The sequence below is a fragment of the Leptopilina heterotoma genome, unplaced genomic scaffold (assembly GCF_015476425.1).
Source record: "Leptopilina heterotoma isolate Lh14 unplaced genomic scaffold, ASM1547642v1 Lhet_209, whole genome shotgun sequence".
NCBI lineage: Eukaryota > Metazoa > Arthropoda > Insecta > Hymenoptera > Figitidae > Leptopilina > Leptopilina heterotoma.
The window spans coordinates 1,410,303-1,433,722 of record NW_025110924.1 but is presented as its reverse complement, the minus strand read 5'-3'; the positions used below and the strand labels follow the sequence as shown (position 1 = coordinate 1,433,722).

Below are 23,420 nucleotides of genomic sequence, written 5' to 3'. Positions count from 1 at the left end.
AATTTATTATTCATTACTATCAGTTATTAATTATAGATTAAACATTACTGATTACTAATTTATTTTCTATTATTAACTAACGGTTACTAATTATTAATTTATTATCAATTGTTAATTGTTGCTTATTAATTACTGAGTAGTAATATACATACTATTAACTGTTAATTATTACCTACTCATCACTAGTAATAATTATTACTAATTAATTAATAATTAATTTAGTTTTTATTGTAATTAGTTAATCAGTGTTGCCACAAAAATTTAATTTTGTTTTTCCCTGATTTACAAACAAAATTTTGCCTTAAAAATTCTGATTCACTCTAAAAATGATTTAGATACTCAAAAAAAATATTCTTAACACATTTATTTGCGAATTTCATTAATTGTAAAATTATTCGAAAAAATCAATAACTTCTTTTCTAAATAAATATTTAATCATTATTATTTTTCCATTGGAAATTAATTTTTTAAATCTTAATTCCATAGGAATTAATATTTTCAAAAATTCATGACAATTTTTAACTAAAATTCTCCTTTAAATCAATTATTTATTTAAATTTTTGTATTTTTTCATTTATTTACAATATCAATTTTACGAAATTTCGATTATTCTGAAATTCTTTAATTAAATTTATATTAGATAATAAAAACTTCAAATAATTTTAAAAAAAATTTTAATTAACCTTTATCAAAAAAAAATAATTCTACAGAATTGTTAATTAAAAGTACGAAGAAATTAAATTTACAAAGATTTCAATTTGAAACCTTTTCAAAATTTAATTATTTCTAAAAATTCATGTTATAATGCTTTTAACATTCAATTATAAGTATATACCTATAATAATTGAATTCCTGTGAAATTTTTATTGTTTATAAAAATAATTAAATTTCTAGAAAGAATTTTATTATTAAATTATTGCGAAGAAATGTATAAAAAATTTCTTAATAATTGAATTTCTGTAAAATTTTTATTATTTATGAAAATAATTAAATGTTTGCGTAGAATTTTATTGAAAAATTTTATAAATAATTGAATTCTTTTGGAAAACATTATTAAAACAGTAGATATTGAAATTCATTGAACTGAGAAAAATTGTTGAAAATAAATGAAATTTTGCCAAGAATTTTATTAAAATTTTTGAAAATAATTGAATTCCTGTGAAATTTTGATTATTTATGAAAATAATTAAATGTTTGCGTAGAATTTTATTAAATTTTCTTTCAAATAACTGAATTCTTTTGCAAAATTTTATTAAAATAGTAGATATTGAAAATCATTGAATTGAGGAAAATTTTTGAAAATAATTGAAATTCTGCAATCATTTGTAACTTCTCCAAAATTGAATTTTTTTTTTATTGATTTTAACTAAAATTATTCTGTAAATCCATTATTTTTTATTAAAAAATGTAACTAATTTCAGAAGAATTTAAATTATTAAAATTTTTCAAAAATCTAAGTTCTTTAAAATTTTGAATTAAATTCATTCAAAATTGAAATGTTTCAAAATTTCAAATTAAAACCTTTTAAATTTGATCTTTTTATGAAAACTGTAAACGCAACTCTTTTAAAATTCAATTAATTTTAAAATGATTTAAGAAAAATTATTCATTAATTATTCATTAAATCCCATGCAGAAATGGCCCTAAAAAATATTCAAGTACACGTGGAATTTGAATTTCGGAAATTAAAATAAATTGTTCCGCGAAGGAAGATTATTTAAGGTTAAGAATTGAAGAATCTGATTTCAGGCGACGTTGGCCAATAAACTTTTTAACGAGTTAGTCGCGAAGCACACGTAATCGGATACCGGAAGTTTAGGGGTGAAGGGTGACTGACGGAAACTTTACACTCGGCAGCTATTAGTCGCTAACCACATCTCGTGCAGAGAGACGAAAGTTAGCTGCTTTCAATTCAGCACTTTTATCCAACGTCTCGCCTAAAATTTCAAGTTAAACTTTTCCACGAAATTCCCTTACGTGAGACTTTTAAGTACTCTTTGTTATCTTCGACTCCTCGTCAACTAGATTAGAGTGGGGTTAAACAAAAAAAAAAAAAAAGAAAAAAAAGTGTGAGTGATGTATAAGGGGATTTCCTCTATTCCATCTCTCTGCATAAAACTTTATCCACAAAACTATATATAAATCTTTTCCAGTTATTAAAAACTTTTCTTGCGCCTTTTCTTTCTCAATCGTGTCTCTCTTGCTCGATTCCTTCTTTTTCCCATTTCTCTCTCTCAAGTATTTCCTCCTTTTCAATCGCCTTCAGATTTCAACTGCATTTCTTTACACTCCATCAATTTCTTGTTTATCATTTTTTTCCTCTCTTTTTTTCATCACTTCCTTTCTTAATTACTTTGAATTCATCGGGGAAATTAAATTGAATCGAAAATCGTAGCTTAAGGAAATCTCCTCTTGATTTTATCGTTAATTAAATTATAAAATTGTTTCAATTTTTTTTTCGTTTCCTTGTGACTTAAAAATTAGAAATAGATTTAATAAGAGAAAAGAGAGAAAGAGATAGAAGAAAAAGAAATTAAAAGCAAATAAACAATTTAAAAAAAAGAATCAAATTTTTTGTTTTATTTACAAAATCCGTTGATACCAAATAAATAAAAAAGAGAAACAAGTGAAAAAAAGTGATTCGATATTAAAATCTTTTTCACTAAATGAAAGTAGAAAAAAATTTATCCAAAAGGCGGGGAAAGACGCTAATTCTTCTCTAATGTGACGATCTAGAACTTCCGAAGCTAGCGTGTAGATAAGAATCTCGAGAGCGAGCGAGAGAAAGAGAAGGAGAGTGTATCCCTTTCGAAATGGGACTGCCACCGGAAGAAGAGTTCATAAACTAAAACTCTAATCTGAAAAGATCGGGGTTGTAAAACTTTACTTCACGCGCGATTAAAGTGGCAAATTTTTCTCTAGAAACAAAACCACACGTTTAATCTCGTTCAACCCAAATTACATTTTAAAAAAATCACCCGCCATTACAGTGTATAGCAAGAAAAAAAAAAAAAAGAGTAAAAACTAAAGATTATCACCATTTGATAACATAAAAAAAATTCACTTTATAACGGAAGGAACTACTTACTTAAAAATCGTTTCAAAACCTAAATAATTTACAATCAAATGTAATTTGTTCCTTTTTATAACAAAAAAAATTAAAAGTATTCATTTTTGAAAATTATTGTCATTTTATTGATTCGAATTAATTGTTATTAGTTTTATTATTAATTGGAATTAATTAACAAAAATACAAATTGCAATTAATAATAAACTTGTACTTTTTAGCAATTTTTCCTTAAAAATATAATACAATTTTTTGAAATATCAATAAAAATACTAAAAGAAAGTATTAAAATTGTACGAAAAATTAATCGTAATTGTTTGACCTAACATTTACCTGTACTACTGATTATAATATTAGAGTATTAATAACTGACACTATACTTATACAGAGTTCCCACAAATATTTAATTTTATTTTTCCCTGATTTCCAGACAAAATTTTCCCCTTTTCCCTGACCCTACAGAATATTCTTATTCACTTTAACAATTATTAGATACTCAAAAAAAATATTCTTAATACACTTATTTACAAATTTCTTCAAAAGTAAAATTATTCCAAAACATCAATAACTTCTTTTCTAAATAAATATTTAATCATTATTATTTTTCCGTAGGAATTAAAATTCTTCAAAACATTCAAATTCAAGCCTTTTTGAAATTCAACAACATATAAGAATATTATTATTACAAAACATCGTCTTCTTCATGTTTTGTAATAATTTAAATTACCATACAATTTTTCAAATAAAAGTTAATTATTCACAAAAATCCCAATAAAATCCTTCGCAAGAATTCAATTATTTTTATACGTAGTAAAATTTCTCAAAAAATTCAATTATTTAAAAAAAACGTATTAAATTTTTTTGGAAGAATTCAATTATTATTTTCATAAATAATAAATCGATCATTCGGTAATAATTAATTTTTAAATCAATTTTTATTAGAAAATTCTAGAAGAATTCAATTATTTAAATTAAAAAATAAATAATTTATTGAACAATTGAATGTTTGTTAAAATTGAATTGTCATAAAGAATTTTATGAATAAATTTATAAATAATTGAATTCTTTTGTTTTAATAAAATTTTTAAGAATAATTACATTCTTCGAAGAATTCGATTAAAATTGTATTAAAAATAATTGAAATTCTGCAATGAGTTTTATTATTTGTGAAAATAATTGAATTCCTAAAAAGAATTTTATTATTTACAAAAATAATTGAATCCCGCAGTAAAAAATTTTACTATTTATAAAGATATTTGAAATTTTGACAACAATTTTTTTTTAATTTTTGAACATAATTGAATTTTTGCTAAAAATTATATTACTTTTGAAAATAATTTAATTATTCAAACGAATTTTATGCAAGTTTATAAAAATAATTGAATTTCGCTAAAGAATTTTATTATTTTTATAAAAATAATTGAATCCTTGAAAGGAACTTTGTTAAATTTTTTTTTTAATAATTGAATTCTTTCGTCGAATTTTATAAAAATCTTTTTAAATAATTGATATTTTTCGAAAAAATTTGTATTTTAATTTTTAAATAATTGAATTCCTGTGGAAATTTTATAATTTATAGAAATAATTGAATTATTTCGAAAAAATTTATTGAATATTTTGTAAACAAATGAATTCCTGTGGAATTTTGCCAAGAATTTTATTAAAATTTTTTAAAAATAATTGAATTTCTGGAATCATTTGTAACTTTTCCAAAATTAAATTTTTTTTAGTATTTTTAACTAAAATTCTTCTATCAATCTAGTATTTATGAAAATTGTAAAAATTATTCATTAAATAATTTGTAAGTCATAATTTTATGATAGTTCTTGAAAAATGAAACTAGAACTAAAACTGATATTTACTACTTATAATGAAAAATTAACAGTTACAACTGTCTGACCTAACATTGACCTCTACTACTAATTATAATAATGGTTTTTCAATTAAATTAACATCTGTGACTAAAATTGACGTTTACTAGTATTGAAAAATTGTATAATTGTCCGACCTGTGTTGACTCACACTACTTACTCTGTAGTAAAATAATAAACATCAGTCTGTCTGACTAAAATTGATGTTTACTACTAATAACGTAATGCAGAAGATTTATAAACCGTCTGACCATAATTGACTTCTACTACTTGTTCTGCAATAAAAGAATATACTGTCTACGCTGTCTGACTAAAACCGACGTTTACTACTAGATATTCATAAGCATTTTCTGTTAGTTTCGTCTGACTAAATTGCCTTTTACAATTCTAAATCTGAATCAGTTAAAAGTTCACTGATTTGAATTCAGTGGACGCTTTTTTTTTAATTCATTAGTGGAATTTCACTAAAAATTTCCCTGAGAATTAGTCAAAATCACTGATTGTCAGTGAAATTCTACTAATTCTCAAAAAAAACTCATCCATTGAATTGAAATCAGTGAAATTTTTGCTGATTAAGATTTAGAGTTTTTGACTTGATACTTTTAAAAAAAAAACTGTGATAAAGAACAATTTTTATCGAACATTTTGGATGTGAAATGGATATAAATTTAATTAGTATGTACTGAAAATTAATCCTTCTTTTGTATTATCAGTTAAAAATTAATAAACATAACTTAAAACTTTTTTTTGAGAGAGATTTTCACCTTCGAGTGTCACATATATATATGAGTATATAGTGAGACTGTATTTTAATTTTACAGTTTAAATTAAGAACGACTCGAGTTTCCTACGCGATTCACTTCTCCTGTCTATGTATATTCGTTTATTTCAAGACTGACGCTTTCAGACAAAGTTTCATTGAACTTTTCCTTTAGTGTGGTTTGCAAGTTATTCACGACTCTGACAAAAGGGATTCTCTATCAAGATTATGTTCCCTACTCTTCCACTACATCTTCTTCCTTTATCTTAATTTCTATTTAGTCTTTATATATATCTGATATTACATTTTAATAATTGTCTCTCACTTTCAATCAGCGGATTAAACATTTTTAAGCTTCTATCTCAAAATCTCATTATTATTATTATTACTATTCCATTATTTTTATTCTATTGTTACTATTATTATTACCTCCATTTTTACTATTATTATTATTATTATTATTATTATTATTATTATTATCACCTTTTTTATTGATACATTTTAATTATTTTAATTTAACGAATAAACAATTTTTTACTTATGCAATAAACAATATTAATTAGGTTTTTTTTTATTTGAATAATGAGAACTTAGAAAATAATGTTTTGTCACTTTTCTCGGCTTTTGTTTCACGATTCGAAGTAATGAACTTTAGTGAGAAAAGGTAATTTAAGATCAAAGCGGTTGATCTTTGTGGTTGGCAAGGTAAATGTAATATAAAGGTCGAATCCGCAGGTGTCACTGACACCCTTTTGAAATCCTGTCAAGTTACACAAACACACACCCACACACATACACTAACACACAATTCCTTTTGTACTATCCGAAACCCTTCAGTAAGTCAGCCATTCTTTGTTATTTCTGAAGGCAACATTAAACAATATTTGATCAAGACAAATAAATAAAGTAAAAAAAAAAATTACTGAAACTATTTAAAATAAATGTTTTCTGCGCTTAACAGTTTGTAATTATAATTCAAATAAATATAATAAATGAATAGTAAAAATAAAAATATATGAATAGTATAAATATTTCATTACATATAATATAAAATAAATTTTTTTAAAAAAGTATATAATATACAAAAAAATATGTAATGAAAAAATTATCAGTAAGAAAAATAACTTTAATTATTATTGAACTTAAATAAAAAAAATTATAAAAATTAAAAAAAAAAATAGATAAAAAATATTCTATTCTATTTGATATTTCTCTAAGAGAGCCCGAGTCGAAATTTAGACCCTACTTAGCCTCTGAAAATGTAGGGCTTATTCAGGTTTAGCAGTCGTAAAGTAGGGTCTGATTTCAATACAATTTTTAAAAACTAGACCCTCCTTTGACTCCCAAAATAGGCTGAAATTTGCCAATCTTCCATTTGGAGAAGCAAAGGAGGGTCTACTTCTAAGAAACCTATACCGTACTTTTAAACCTCGTAGACCCTACTTTCATACTCCTAGACCCTACAATTAGAAAAAGAAAAATTTGAAGATTTGCTCAGATTCAATTGAAGCACTAGGGATGAGTAAAAGTGGAATTTTATGTGTTTTATAGCGTCTATATACACGAAGTGTATATAGACGCTATAAAACACATCAGTATTTATGAATTTGGAGTACTTTTTGCATTTGCAGTGTTTCAAGTAATGCATTAAAAAATAATTCTAAATTTTCTTTTAGAATGTAGGGTCTAGGAGTATGAAAGTAGGGTCTACGAGGTTTAAAAGTACGGTATAGGTTTCTTAGAAGTAGACCCTCCTTTGCTTCTCCAAATGGAAGATTGGCAAATTTCCGCCTATTTTGGGAGTCAAAGTAGGGTCTAATTGTATTAGAATTAGACCCTACTTTACTACTCCTATCACTCAATAGACCCTGAAAATTCAGGGTGAAAGTAGGGCTTAAATTTCGACTCGGGAGGGAATTAAATGGAGTGATATGATCAAGTTTTATCTCCATGTATAAAGCTGCAATTTCAGTAAGTATATATATGTATACTGTATGTGAAGGACCAACAATGAATGCCCAAGGGATGACGAAAACTTAACAAACTTTTCTATAAGTTTCAAAACCAGGAAAGTCAGAGAGCAATTTTCAACGTTTGTGGGTGAAAATGCGCACAAGAGAAAACTTTACTATCTTTTCCGCGACTTTTTTCACAATTCAAGTTACAACACAAAGAATGGAATGACGTTTGAAAAAAAAATCTCACAATGATTCTCAACATTGTCACTTGAAAATTGCTCCAAACTTTATTTCTCTATATTACCCGTTTTATTAAACTTTACAAATGACAATAAAAATTTAATACTTGGAACTTCTTTTTTACTGTATTAGAGAAAAAGAATTGTAACAAAATTTCCTTTTATACTCTAAGAAGAAGAAGAAGAAGAAGAAGAAGAAGAAGAAGAAGAAGAAGAAGAAGAAGAAGAAGAAGAAGAAGAAGAAGAAGAAGAAGAAGAAGAAGGAAAATTTTTCAATTTATAATTTTCATATTTTCCAAGAGTATACATGGTGAAATCTGATTTTCTTCAATATTTACCGGAGGAAATGAACAAAAGACTTTTGTTACGCACTTAAACTCGTCATCATGATGAAAACATTGTATATAGGTTTATGTATATAGATATATAAATTCCACACTGGTTATGGATAAGAAACTCAAGAGTTCAATATCGCTGTTGCTGTAGGCAGTACTGTCGACGAACAAGCATGTTGATTTATAATACCAATCTCAAAAGAAATTCTTCTCCTGGGATTACAAGCAACAATCTCATCGCGAAACAAGCGCGCCGCATATTTCTTATTATTCTCTCCGCAAGTGTTATAAAGACGAGTCAAAAATACCATCAATTTTTTTTTCTTTTAACATCAGAAAAATCTCAATATTTATATGTGCATTAGTCACAGTTGTCTTATAGTTTTCAGGGTTGCCACACGCTTTTCCTCTTTTCAAATTCCCTGACTTTTCCAGTTTAAAAAACGAAATTTTTCCAGATTTTTTAAAACGAAAATTATTCGAAAACATCAATAACTTTATTTTTAAATAAATCATTTTTTTAATAAAAATTAAGATATTCAAAAATTTGAAATAATTCATGTTTTATAATAATTAAAACTTGCTACTTTGTTATACTGTAACTTCTTTAAAAATTATTTTTATCATTACGATTATTCATTTCTAGAATTTTCAACTGAAATTCTTCTTTAAGTCAATTTTTTAAAAATAATTTGTGAACAAGTTTTTTGTTATTTTTCATCGACTCGGAGTGATCGCTTTCTTCATGTTTTATAATAATTAAAAATATGCTACTTTGTTACTGTAACTTCTTTAAAAATTATTTTTATCATTACAATTATTCATTTTTAGAATTTTCAACTAAATAAATTTCAACTTCTTTAAATTTCGATTATTCTGACATTCTTTAATTAAATATATATTAGAAATTAAAAATTTCAAATAATTAAAAAAAAATTCCATTAAACTTATTGAGAAAAATTAATTCTGTAGAATTCTTAATTAAAAGGATAATAAGTTCAAATTTTCAAAGATTTTAATTTAAAATTAATTTTCAAATCAATATTTATTAGAAAATTCCACCAGAATTCAATTATTTAACTATAAAAATAAATATTTTATTAAACAATTGAATGTTTCTTAAAATTGAATTTTGATAATGAATTTTATCAACAAATTTTCAAATAATTGAATTCTCTTGACAAATTTTAATAAAATTTTTAAGAAAAATAACTTTTTTCAAGAAATTCCATTAAAATGGTATTAAAAAGAATTAAAATTCTGCTTGGAGTTTTATTATTAATGAAAATAATTGAATCTCTGTAAAAATGTTATTATTTATGAAAATAATTTGTAAATAATTGAATTCCTATGTAATTTTTATTATTTATAAAAATAATTAAATGTTTAATAGAAAATTCTACAAGAATTCAATTATTTTGCTATAAAAATATTTTATTGAACAATTGAATGTTTATTAAAATTAAATTTTCATAAAGAATTATATTTAAAAATTTTTAAATAATTGAATTTTGACAAATTTTAATAGAATTTTTAAGAATAATTGCATTTTTCGAGAAATTTGATGAAAATTGTATTGAATATAATTGAAATTCTGCCAAGAATTTTATTGAAAGTTTGAGAAATAATTGAATCCCTGCAAAAAATGTTATTATTAATAAAAATAATTGAATAATATATGAAAATAATTTATAAATATTTGAATTCCTGTGAAATTTTTATTATTTATGAAAATAATGAAATGTTTGCGTAGAATTTTATTAAAATTTGTGTAACTAAATTGAATTCTTTTAGTAATTTTTATTAAAGTAGTAGATATTAAAAATCATTTAATTGAGGAAAGTTTATGAAAATAATTAAAATTTTGCCAAGAATTTTATTAAAATTTATGAATATAATTGGATTTCTGAGAAGAATTTTACTATTTTTGAAAATAATTGAATTTCTGCAATCATTTGTAATTGCTTCAAAATTCAATTTGTTTTAATGTTTTTAACTAAAATTGTTCTATAAATTCATTATTATTAATAATCAATTAAATATATATTAAAGAATTTAACTAATTTCATAACAATTTTAGTTATTAAGATTTTTTCAAAATCTAAGTTTTTTTATATTTCTAATTAAATTCATTTGAAATTGAAATTTTATAAAATTTTAAATTATATTCTTTTCAAGTTTATCTACTTATGAAAATTGTAAACGCAATTCTTTTAAAATTGAATTAATTTTGAAATATTTAAGTGAAATTGGATTTCAAGAATAAACACAATAACTTTAGAAAACTTTACTATAATATTCCTACTACTACATTTACTATTTGCAAAAATTTGATAAAAAAAAGTTTAACTGTTTGACTTAACATTAATCTATACTACTGGTTCTCATATTAGAATATTTGAAATGCTCTGTATGACTGAAACTGATATTTACTACTTTAAAATTAACTTTTAAGTCTGTTTAATAAGTAATAGACCTTTACTACTGAAGTTTCTTATATTTTTTAGCAATTTTTCCTTAAAAATATAATACAACTTTTTAAAATATCAATAAAAATACTAAAAGAAAGCAATAAAATTCTATGAAAAATTAATCGTAATTAATTGACCAAACATTTACCTGTACTACTGATTATAATATTAGAATATTAATAACTGACACTTATAACAAATTCGAATTCGAATTCAAAATGAATTTGGCCTTAAGGTAAATTTAAATTTGAAAAATATACTTTGTTCTGTCTGACTAAAACTGATATTTACTACTTATGATAAAAAATTATCAGTTACAACTGTCTGACCTAACATTGACCTCTACTACTAATTTTAATAACGGTTTTTCAATTAAATTCATATCTGTGACTAAAATTGATGTTTACTAGTAATGAAAAATTGTATTATTGTCCGACCTGTGTTGACTCACACTACTTACTCTGTAGTAAAATAATAAACATCAATCTGTCTGACTAAAATTGATGTTTACTACTAATAACATACTGTTAAAAATTCATAAACCGTCTGACCATAATTGACTTCCACTACTTGTTCTGCATTGAAAGAATATACTGTCTACGCTGTCTGACTAAAACCGACGTTTACTACTAGAGATTCGCAAGCATTTTCTGTTTTTTTTTTGTCTGACTAAATTGCCTTTTACAACTTGTTCCCAAAATTAGAATCCAAATCCTTCCGTCTGTTGAAAAATTGACGATTACAACGAATAAAATTACAAAATCATAAACTCTCAGTCAAACTAAAATTGACTTCTACCAGTGCTATTAATATCATAAGAATTTATATTCCTTTTATATAAATGTAATTTGTTTGTTATTGTCCAATTATTTTTCTATTTCAATTATAAAACAAAAATATAATTACAGATTTCTTGAAAGTATCAAATTACGATACTAAAGTGTATCAAATTGATACCAAAAATTTAGATCAAATTTTTTATTTGATCCACATTTTTAGTGTTAATTCGTTGCAATTTATTTCAAGTTAACAGTGAGTATTATTTAAATTAAAAAACTGTAAATTATAGTTTGAATTTAAATAATTTAAATAATTTAAATAGCTTTTAACTATTTTCCGCCTCACTTAAATTATCTTTAATATATGGTAAATTTTCTACTGTTGCATATGACAATTGTCAAATGATATAAATTATTAATGACTATATTTACTAAATGAAATGGAGCGGACTTTTGTAGGAACCGTTTGACACTGGCTAGGGAAAACCTTCTCTCTCTCTCTCAATCCCCCCCTTTCTCTCTCTCTCTCTGACGAATCATTAATCTTTGTTACAGGCAACGTTTTCGTGATAGCCGCCATTGTACTGGAACGCAATTTGCAGAGTGTAGCCAATTATTTGATTCTCTCTCTTGCCGTTGCGGATCTTCTAGTGGCTCTTTTAGTCATGCCTTTGGGTAACTATATTCACCATAAAAATCATATTCATTTCTCTCAATCATTCGCGAACTAACATTCATTTTTATTCATTAACAATACTAATTTTGCCTCATCAATATTCTAATGTAGAGTTTTCTCTTTTTTTTTTTTTTTTTTTTTTTGCGAATATCACATTTTTTTCTCTTTTTTTAGAAAAAAGAAAAATTTACTCTATTTCGAGTCAAATAGAGAATTTGTTAAATAAAGACTAAAAATTTATTTATTTCAAAAGCTTGACAAGCAAAAGAAAAATTATAAAATAAAAAAAGGTTTATATGAAAAAAGATTTATAATAAGAAAATGTAAAGATTTTAAGAAAAATTAAAGAAAATGAATAAAGGAATTATAACTAAAACAATTAAACTGTTGATAAATATAAAAATACAAGAACAAATTTTAAACGAAAAAGGTCAAGTAAAATAAAAATAAATAAAAATAAAATAAAAGTAAAAATTATATTAAAAATGAAAAATTGAAAAAAGTACGAATAAAACATTTTTTTAACAATGTTAATTACCTTATTGTTAATAAAAATAAAATTTTTATATAGAAAGAAAAGCGTTAAATATATATTATTTCATTTTAATTTGACATTTTTATATATTTGTTCAAAATTATATAAAAAAATCAAAAATTGAAAACACGTGCAAATAAAATAATTGCTATCTGTATTAATTAAATTTCTGTTGAAAAAAAATTAAAAGCAACAAGAGAATTTTGCAATAAAAATAATTACTCTCTCAAAAAACAGTTTTAACTAAAATTGATTTCAATTAAAATATAAATTAAATAGTACGAAATATGTAGAGTTAATTATTCATTTTTTAAAAATATAAATTAAATATAGTTTGAAATATGTGGAGTTAATTTTTCCTTTTTTTAAAAAAAGAGGGAAAAAATAAATGTGTTTCGTAATGCTTCTCTGGCTTTAGTGTGAAATTTTCGACAGGAGCCGTGTACGAAGTGTCTCATGAATGGGCTCTCGGACCGGAACTTTGTGACATGTGGACCAGCAGTGACGTTCTGTGCTGCACAGCCTCGATATTGCATTTGGTTGCCATCGCTCTCGATAGGTTAGTTTTTTTTCCTCCACTTTCAAAATAAACTACAAGTGTAGTTAACCTACACCACAATGAAATAGTGTTGCTTTTGAATTGAGGCGAGAACGGTTAAACTAACTCCACTTCATTTGATTTCGCAAAAAAAAAAGAAATATTTACTAACTTTGTTTTTTTTTCTTTTTCAATTAATTATCCAATTCTATCATTTACGAACTTATTAAGTTATTCTAATTATTAATCAACTAAAAAACCCAAAGGGAACCATTAAAAAAAACTTTCGAAAAATATTATTTACTTCGTTTTCTTTGTTTCATTTTTAATTAAATATTAATTTTATAATTAAATTCTTAACAAATTTATCGTTATTTTAATTATTAAAAAAATTAATTACAAAAAACAGTAGTTACTACAAAACGGAATAATTGAAAAAAACTTACCAGACAAATATAAAATTAAATTAAAAATCAAGTTATAAAAATTATTTTATAACTTTATTTTATAACTTGATTTTTAAAAGAACAATTTGCAAGGTAAACAAAAATTTTCGAAAAAAATCTTTAATGCAAATAAATTTCGACTTTATTGCACGCCTTTTTGGGATTCAATTTTATCGAAACGATAAAGCCATTTCAATTTTATAGTTATTGTATTTGGCTCAATATTTTGAAAATTTTATTACCCGGCATTTTGTTGATTCCATCAATCAGAGTTTGAGATAACGAAAAAAAAATATATTACGAGCTTTCGATGTAATCCTATTTTGTGGCATCAATACCAATAAATACGGCCGAAATGAATTCCCCCTCCCAAAAAAAAGAAATTTTTACCAATTAGTTGAAATTGTATTTTTTTTTTTTTTTTTGCAAATATTTTGCAATAAAATGGTATAAATGTACACGAGGAAAAAAAGATGTTTCCAGTGGTTTCGATATATTTCACAATTTATATATAGTTTGAATTGAGTTTGAAACTAAAAATGCAATTGGTTTGAATAGAATATGACCACTGACCGAAAGTTAGAGTTTTCGATTTCCATTCGATTCAATGAATTTCTTAAGTTTTATATTTATAATGCCACATTTGTTCCGGTAGAAATTTTAATAAATTTATTTATTCAAACAGTAGTTCTGAATTTATTTTCACACATTTCCGATATATATATGTGATTTTATCACCGTGGAATATAAATTTAAATTTATTAAAATTAACTAACCCTAGATAGTAAAAATTTCAGTTTGTCTCTTGCTTCATTGAACTGCAAATAAAATATATAAAATTATAAATAAAATAAAAAATTATTTTATGATTTCTACAAGTCAATTAGACAATATGTTATTATCAGAAAATATTAATTTTAGTCAGACGTAATTAATTAAATAAAAAATTTTCTAATGCTACAACTAGTAGTAGAGATCAATGTTAAGTCAAGCAGTTTGAATAAATGTTAAATTTATGTTTTCAGTAGTAAATTACAGTTATAGTCAGACAGAACGATATATATTATTTAAATCAAGAATTAGTATAGTTTAAGTCAATTATAGTCAGACATAATAAATTCAATAAAAATCTATTACTAGAACTAGTAGTGAAAGTCAATGTTATGTCAAACAGTTTTAAATGTTAATTTTTTTGTTTTTTAGTAGTAAATGCCAGTTTCAGTCAGACAGAACAATATATATTCTTCCAATCAAAAACTTGTAGTTTAAGGATATATAACAAGTAAAAGAAGTTAATTATAGTCAGACAAGTGGTACATAAATATTAAAAAGTATGTTGTTAGTAGTAAACGTCCATTATAGTCAGACAACTGATTTTAAAATTTTAAACAATACGTTATTAGATGTAAACATTAATTTTAGTCAAAAATATTGATTTTTATTTTTCGAATGCAGAATTAGTAGTTTAACTCAAAGAGGGCAGGAAAATTCAATAATTTATTATTAAAAGAAAATATAATTTTTTTATTAAATATAATAATTCAAATATAAAACCTTCTACTATTGGAATAAGTAGTGGAAGTCAATGTTACGTCAAACCGTTTTTATTCTTAATTTTTTGTCTATAAGTAGTAAAATCAGTTTTAGTCAGACAGAACGATGTATATTTTTCCAATTAAAAACTAGTAGTATAAGTCAATCATTACTTAGTTTTATTAAGCATAAAGATTCAAAAATAATTTTCGAATTTTAAAATCAGTAGTAGAGGTCAATGGAAAAGAGTAATAGTAGAAGTATTAGTTGTAGTAAATAATTTTATTAACAAATTATATAAAATTAGTGTCAAATTCTAATTTTACTGAGACTAATCATTTTTATTTTTTCCAGTTCGAAATCCAGTAGTGTAAATCAATTTTCGTCAAACAAATCGTTTATAGCTCTTATAGGATTTGTTATAAGTAGTAAATCCGTAAATGTCAGTTTTAGTCGTACACAATATGGTTCTATTAAACTAATATTACAACCAGTAGTATAGCTCAATGTTAGGTCAAACAGTTTTAAATGCTTTAAATGTTATGTTTGATCTATCCTTGACCTCTACTACTGGTAGTTTTTTTCTTTCAATATGGATAAGAAAAACTGACAATTTTTAACAGTTAATAATTTTTTAAGTAGTATATGTAAATAAAATGTCATTGTGAGAATTAAAAATTCTAGTAGTACAATTCTGTTTCGATCAAACAATATTTGTGACTACTTTTCAGACTACTTTTCAGAATTTTACTGTTCTCTTTTAGTAGTTTTACTCGTTTTTTCTAATGTTTGAGTGAAAAATCACAAAGTAGTAAAATTTTTTTCAAAATTGCCAATTTCAGGTCTTTGTTAACAATGTTAAATTCTAAATTATTTAATTCTAATATTAAATTGTTGAATATAGCAAATATTTTAGCCTCTTATTGTTTATTCAACTTTTTTAAAGTTGTAAAAATCCTATTTAGTCATACACAACGTTTAAAAGTGTAGAAATATAACCACTAGTAGTATAATTCTCTTTTTGTCAGACAAAATTCGAAAGCGCTTTTTAATCGAAAATTACTGTTTTTTATCAGTATTTTAATTTGTTATTCTTATCATCTGAGAAGATATTTTTTTTTTATTAAAGTTTTAGTATAAAAAGTATTTAAATTTTATTATTTCTATTGCTTCCTCATAAAGGAAGCTTTGTATTAGCAAAATTTTGGATTGTCATTTTTTGACATATTTATAAATTTTTTTTTATTATGCCTAATACTTTAGTACTTTATATATGCACAGGAACTCCCCGTAAAAATGTTCTAAACAAATAAAAACAAATTTTGACGTATTTTGACCTCCGAAGTCCAAAAAACGGATTTTAAAAATTTGTCCCGATGTGTGTGTGTGTGTGTGTGTGTGTACTAACATTACATTTGCCTCAATATCTCAGAACGAGAAAGAGCTAAAGGCCTCAATTTTTTTTTAAATTGTAGGTCTCCCCGGGGGACATAAAATGAGAGTATTTTCAGCCCGATTCATGAAGTTCAACTATTTTTTTTTTGCATTTTTCATTTTGTAAAAAAACGTTTTTTGGACATAACTTAAAAAAATGTTAGGACACTTATAAATCTTTTTCTTTAGTTTTGTAGAGTTTTTTCACACGCATCTTTTGAGCCCTAATTAAACATTTTTCGTCCATATTAACCGGAGATATTAAACTTTTAAAAATCAAAAATTTTGGAAAATAAGACTTTTTTAAAAATTTTGATAAAAACTGTAGAAGTTTAGTTTTGTTTTGTATTTAGTTTTGTAGAGTTTTTTTAGACGCATCTTTTGAGCCCTAATTGAACATTTTTCGTCCATATTAACCGGAGATATTAAACTTTTAAAAATTAAAATTTTGAAAAATAAGACTTTTATAAAAATTTTTTTAAATGATGTAAAAGTAACTTCAAAAAATTATTACCAACTTGAAGAACATTAAAAAACGTTTCGATTGACCTATTTTTGAACATGATTCGGGCAGAAATTATGAAATTATTGGTATTTGAAAAATCAAAAATTGTGGAAAATATCATTTTTCAACATTCTTGTTTATTAACTTATGTGTAATTATTAAACTATTATTACCATCTTATAGAATATATAAAAACACATTTTTTGGACCAAGATTTAATGATTTTTAACCCTTTTATAAAAAGTAATTCTTATATTTCAATTATTATTATTTCTATGAGGAAGCAAAGTGTTCATGAAATGAACACCAGAATTATAAAAATGTACAACTTGGCAGCGGTTTTTCTAATTTTTATTATTTCTAGTAAATTATTCATTATATTCTGTTTTTTATATATAATTAGGTGTATGATTCCCTACAAGTATATTAACTATAAATATAGTTAATATGTGCCGAATAATTATTATACTATTATTATGCTATTATTATCCAAATACGATTATTCAAATTAAACATATATTCAATTATTGATTTTTTCTCTCAAAGCCCTGGACCAACATTGGTCCAATATAAAAATAACATCCTAAGAGCCACTCGTATTTTATTCACCCCCATCAAAGAGGGGTAAAGGGCTTAGTTTTACCCGTAATAAAAAAAATGTCATTAAATTTTCTTTTTTAAACATATTAAACGAAACAAGGGACGTGTCTCTATCGGGAATATAGAAAATGCAGCGTATAACTTTTATAATTTCACGCATGTTTAGCAGTAATAAAATTTTTAATCAACGTACACCTATATAGCTATTTTAAATTAGTTTTTTAAACGAGATTTTCTTTATAGATATACACACGTTAATATGTGTGAGTGTGTAACTTGAAAATGCATATGAATCATATAAGTGGAAATTATCAGAGGACAACTGACTCTACTCTCAGAGTGGAGAAACCATGTTTAAATTAGATGTAACAGATTAATGTTGTTCTCCTGAGTTCTCAGTATGTACGAGGTTTATGTTTGGTGGCGACATAGAGGGTGTTACAGTTTCCGTGAAATCAGGTATATCTGGTGAATATATATACCAAGAGCATTGTGCACAATGCCCCAGGGTTGTAATAATCCCCCTTTCCCCCTCTCTCTCTCTCTCCCGTACTGTATAGATATATACACACAAGATACCTCAGACAGTCATGGCAAATATATATTTTCTCTTTTCCTTTTTCCCCCTTCTCATATCCCTTTTTCATTTTGCATAAAATATAATTGCGCGAATAAAAAAGCAGCAGTCAGAAGTCAAAACTCAATTTACAAATTATTTCCATTTCTCTTCTCTTCTCTTCTATTTTTTTTTTTTTTTTTTTTTAAATCAAATCAATCGCATTTAACGATACTATTTACAGAACAAGAATTATTTTTCAATTTAAAAATTCCAATTTACAGAAAAAGAATTCGATTATTTCTTAATTTTAAAATTCCAATTTCCATTTTTCTTCCTTTTTTTCTATAAAAAAACTATTTTTAATATTAAAAATATTTTGAATCGTAAAATAAAAACGAAAGGAAAAAAAAGAAGAGAAGAAAGAATGGTTTTTAATCTTGAACAAAGTATAAGCTATCTCATAACATTTTAGTGAACTCATAACTTTAAAGTATAGAGTTTAAGATTGTACTGCTGACTGCACTGTACCATAACTATGTTTTTTTTTTAAAAAAGAAAAGCTTTAATAATAAATTGAAATATTTTCATTTCGTGACCACTTCGATTATTATTTATCGATCAATTTAATAAAACTACGGAAAATAAATTGAAAAATACTAAAGAAAAGAAAATTAATAATTCCCAAGGCGCGTAAATCATTATTATAAACAGTCTAGGTCGAAATGTAAAAAAATTGATTATAGAAGAAAAGCAAAACTTTTGGAAAATTTAACAATACTTAAAAAAATGACCTAAGACGAATGTCTTAGGTCATTTTTTTAAGTATTGTTAAATTTTCTAAATATTTTTGCTATATCCACTAACTTGTTTCTATAGAAATTATTAAGTCTGTCTGACTTGAAATTTAGATTTACTACTGAGATTTGAATTGCCAAAATTTTATTAATAGTCTGACTTAACATTTATATTTACTACTGGCATTAAAATTAGAAAAATTTTTTTAGTTCTGTCTGATACTTGAAATTGATTTCTACCACTAAAATTTGAATTATAGAAATTTTATTAGTCCTGTCTGACTTCATATTTATATTTACTACTGACATTAGAGTTAAAGAAATTTTACTAATATTGTCTGACTTAAAATTTACTTTTACTACTGACATATATCTATCATTTATTTCTCTTTTCTTCTTTCTTGTAATTTTCACTTTTAAAATTTCTCTATTTATTAATTTCTTAATTCATTCAATTCGTTTTGAAACTTATAATAGATTCGGTTATAAAGTTCCGAAAAAAATTAATTAAGAAATGATTTAATAAAGAAAAAATTATTAAAATATTTTATAATATTTATAATATAAAAATTATTATAATTTAAAATTTTATAAATAATTTTAAGAGTTAAATTGAATTAAAAAAGGACGGGGAGGGACAGGGAGGACGCTTCTAGTACATATTATTCCAAAACCATTTTTGTTACAAAACCCTTATATTTGACTTGAAAATTTTGTCCAAATAAAAAATTACACTACTCAATCTCTCTTTCGTTCTTGGGAAATGATATTAGTCTTCGACTAACCCCCGAGGGTTATACAGTCTTCTACAAGGCTAACGAAAAAAATATATTTTTTCATCTCGCCCTCTGGTTAGAAAATAAATCCAACTGTCCATCTTGGCTTTCTCGTTGTAGAATCTTGTCGTTCTGTGGACGTCAACCGTTTTTTTTCTTTTTTTTTTTTAACATAACGTGTAACGTATTTCGCGGGTGGTATTTCACCAGAGAGTATAGAGCGGCAGGAAGCAAGAGAGAGAGAGAGAGAGAGAGAAAAGAGTAACACGGTACATGATATAACCTGAAGGAACATGAAACTTTCCTCAACGAGACTTGCTCGCGTGACGGTCTGAGATATTGGCCAATTTATGAACTCTCTTGTATCGACGATCGAACAAATCAAAAATCAAGGTGCATAATGCTTCTCCTATCCCTTTAGAATCTTTTCTTTTTTTTTATCATGCAATCGTTTCATAAATCTAATTTAAATTTGACATTTTATATTTTTGAGAAAAATAAATAAGAAACAAATAAAAAAAAATCCTCATGTGATGAGAATGTAATAAAGAAACAAGAATTTCTAGAATGTTCGAAATGTTCTTAAAGTTTCTACATTAAAATAATTACAATTTTTTCATAAATAAAGTTACTAAATAAAATGGAAAAATAATTAATTAACAAAATAGTAAAATAATTATAAACTAAAATAGAACAAAAATTAATTAATAAAATAGAAAAATAATTAATTAACAAAATAGTAAAATAATTATAAACTTAAATAGGATAAAATTAATGAATAAAATAGAAAAATAATTAATAAACAAAGTAGAAACAAAATTAATAAACAAAATTTAAAAAAGTTTATAAACAGAAGAGAAAAATAGTCAATAAAAACATAAAAATAAATAAATTTTAAAAAAATGACAAAGATAAATAGAAATTAAAAAATAATTGCGCGAAACAATGTGAAAACTCTCAAGACAAGAATAATTTCCGACGTGTAATAAATGAAAAAAGAAACTTTTCCTTGTTTGAAAATGACGTGCTAATCCGAAGGATAGAGAACGAAGAACAATGGGGGCGAGTTTAGCAAATTTTCATATACTTGGACTGTTAAAAGTGTAATTTTAATAAATACCGATTCCTGAAAGGAAGAGACTATATACATAAACCTTTTTGCGCGCTTCATAATAATAATAATAATAAGAGATTGAATTTAAAAGGGTACGGGAAATTCAGGTTTTGTTACAATAGGAAATTAAATCCGTGCGATCTTTAGAATTATGATGAGAGTCTATAATGCCGGATACGAATTGTCGCGGTCGTCCGCTATAACACGCTGACTTAATTATCAAATTCCTTCTTCATAATCTACTCCCACTGTGTAATCCATCGAATATTGTATATTATATTTGGCCCCCTCGAGAGCAGAATATTAAATTATTAATACTTATTGTCTCGTAACAAACTTTCTTATTAACAAAAATTAATCTCACATGACAATATCAATATTTTCCATTCTATTTTTTCGGCGAAAAATCTTTTCAAAAATAGAAAAAAATATTTTTATATTATAAAAATTTATTTATAACAAAAATAATATAATAATAATATTTTTCTCTCTCCTTTTTTTAATAAAGGGTTGGTTCCGTTAACATTAAAAGTAAATACTAAATAACATTACTTATGTAATAAAAATAATAATAATAATATAATGAAGCAGTCAGAATCAAAAGAAAACTTTTTCAATAACGATTGAAAGAAATTTGAAACAGAAAAAAAAAAATTTTTTTATTCTAAAAACTATTTTAATTTAAAAAATTGTCATCAAACTCTACACTATAGAAAAATTCAAAAAAAAAAGAAAGAAACTTTAAAATATAAGATAGAAATAAAGAGAAAAGAAGAATGGGGGAAAAATAAAGAATGAGTGTCTAGAAATCGAAAAAAAAATTCAAGAGACAAGGATGTGGATTGAAAGAAATTCAACTTGAATTTCATTTAATTGAAAACTACTCTGGAAGAATGTTCATTTCGCTCCAATCTTTCAACTCGAAACGTCTTTGTTTCTAAAGACCTCAGGAACGAGAAATGAATTGCTAAACTTTCTTTCTTATCCGTCTTACACTTGGAATTTCACCATGTACCTTGTTTTCTCTTTAGAAAAAAAATTTAAACGTTTCCTTTTAATATAACTTTTTATCTCGAAAAAAAATAATAAAAATAATAAATTTATGTAATTAAACTTGAAAAAATTTTTTTTTTTGAAAATCATTTCAATTATTTTCTTAATAAAACAATTAAAATTAGATAGTTATTTAAAATTTGTAAATCATACAAAAAAAATTGTCATTTACAATTTAATTATAATTTCCCAGAATTTTTAATTAAAATTCTTCTTTGAATCGATTATTTTTTAATAATTTTCGAAAAAGTTCTTTGACAATTTTCAAAACTGTTTACAATATTCAATTTTACGAAATTTCAATTATTCGTAAATTCTTCAATTAAATAAATATTAAAAACTAAAAACTTAAAATAATATTTAAAAAATTCGATAAAACTTTTTCAAAAAAAATTAATTTCAAAATTCAATTATTTCTAAAAATTCACGCTATATTGCTTTTAATATTCAATTATTATCTAAAATTCTAACTGAAATTAATTTTTGAATCAATTTTTATTAGAAAATTCTAGTAGAATTCAATTATTTAAATACAAATAAAATGCAAATAAATAATGTATTGAATAATTGAATGTTTCTTAAAATTCAATTCCCATAAAGAATCTTTTTTCAAATAATTAAATTCTATCAACGAATTTAAAAAAAATTTTTAAGAATAATTACATTTTTCGAAAAATTCGATTAAAATTGTATTAAAAATAATTGACTTCTGTAATAAGTTTTATTATTTGTGAAAATAATTGAATCCCTCAGAAGAATGTTATTACTTTTGAATAATATTTAATTTTTGCGAAGAATATTATTACTCTTGAAAATAATTGAATTTTTGAAATAGTTTTTAAATTTTTACAATATTGAATTTTTTTCTTGTTTTTAACTAAACATCTTCTATGAATCCATTATTTTTAATAATTTTTGAAAAAGTTGTCAAAAAAAATCCGCAATTAAAGTTTCTCAAAAAAAATTAATTCCACAGAATTGTTAGTTAAAAATAGAAAAATTCAAATTTTTCAAGATTTTAATCTGAAACCTTTTCAAAATTAAATTATTTCTAAAAATTTACGTTCTAAGGCTTTTAAAATTCAATTATAATGTAAAATTTTAACTGAAATTTCTTTTGAAATAAATGTTTATGAGTAAATTCTACTAGAATTCAATTATTTAAATACAAAAATAACAATTTATTAAATAATTGCAAGTTTCTTAAAATTGAATTCTCGTAAAGAATTTTATCTATGAATTTTTAAATAACTGAATTCTTTTGACAAATTTTTAATTTTTAATAAAATTATTAAAATTTTTAAGAATTTTTTCGAGAATTCGATTTTAAAATTGTATTAAAAATAATTGAAATTCTGCAATGAGTTTTATTATTTA

At 23.8% G+C, this 23,420-nt stretch overlaps 1 protein-coding gene across 3 annotated transcripts in view; it reads left to right on the top strand.

Annotated features, from left to right (window-relative positions):
• LOC122501383 (5-hydroxytryptamine receptor-like) overlaps positions 1–23,420 on the top strand; it is a 210,035-nt gene that overhangs the window by 143,174 nt on the left and 43,441 nt on the right. For 2 of the 3 annotated variants that reach the window (XM_043610788.1, XM_043610787.1), the window contains 2 exons: positions 12,036–12,155; positions 13,127–13,250. In XM_043610788.1, the coding sequence (XP_043466723.1) occupies positions 12,036–12,155; positions 13,127–13,250 (244 nt within the window). The remainder of the gene's footprint in view (positions 1–12,035; positions 12,156–13,126; positions 13,251–23,420) is intronic. The other variant, XM_043610789.1, reaches the window with a different exon arrangement.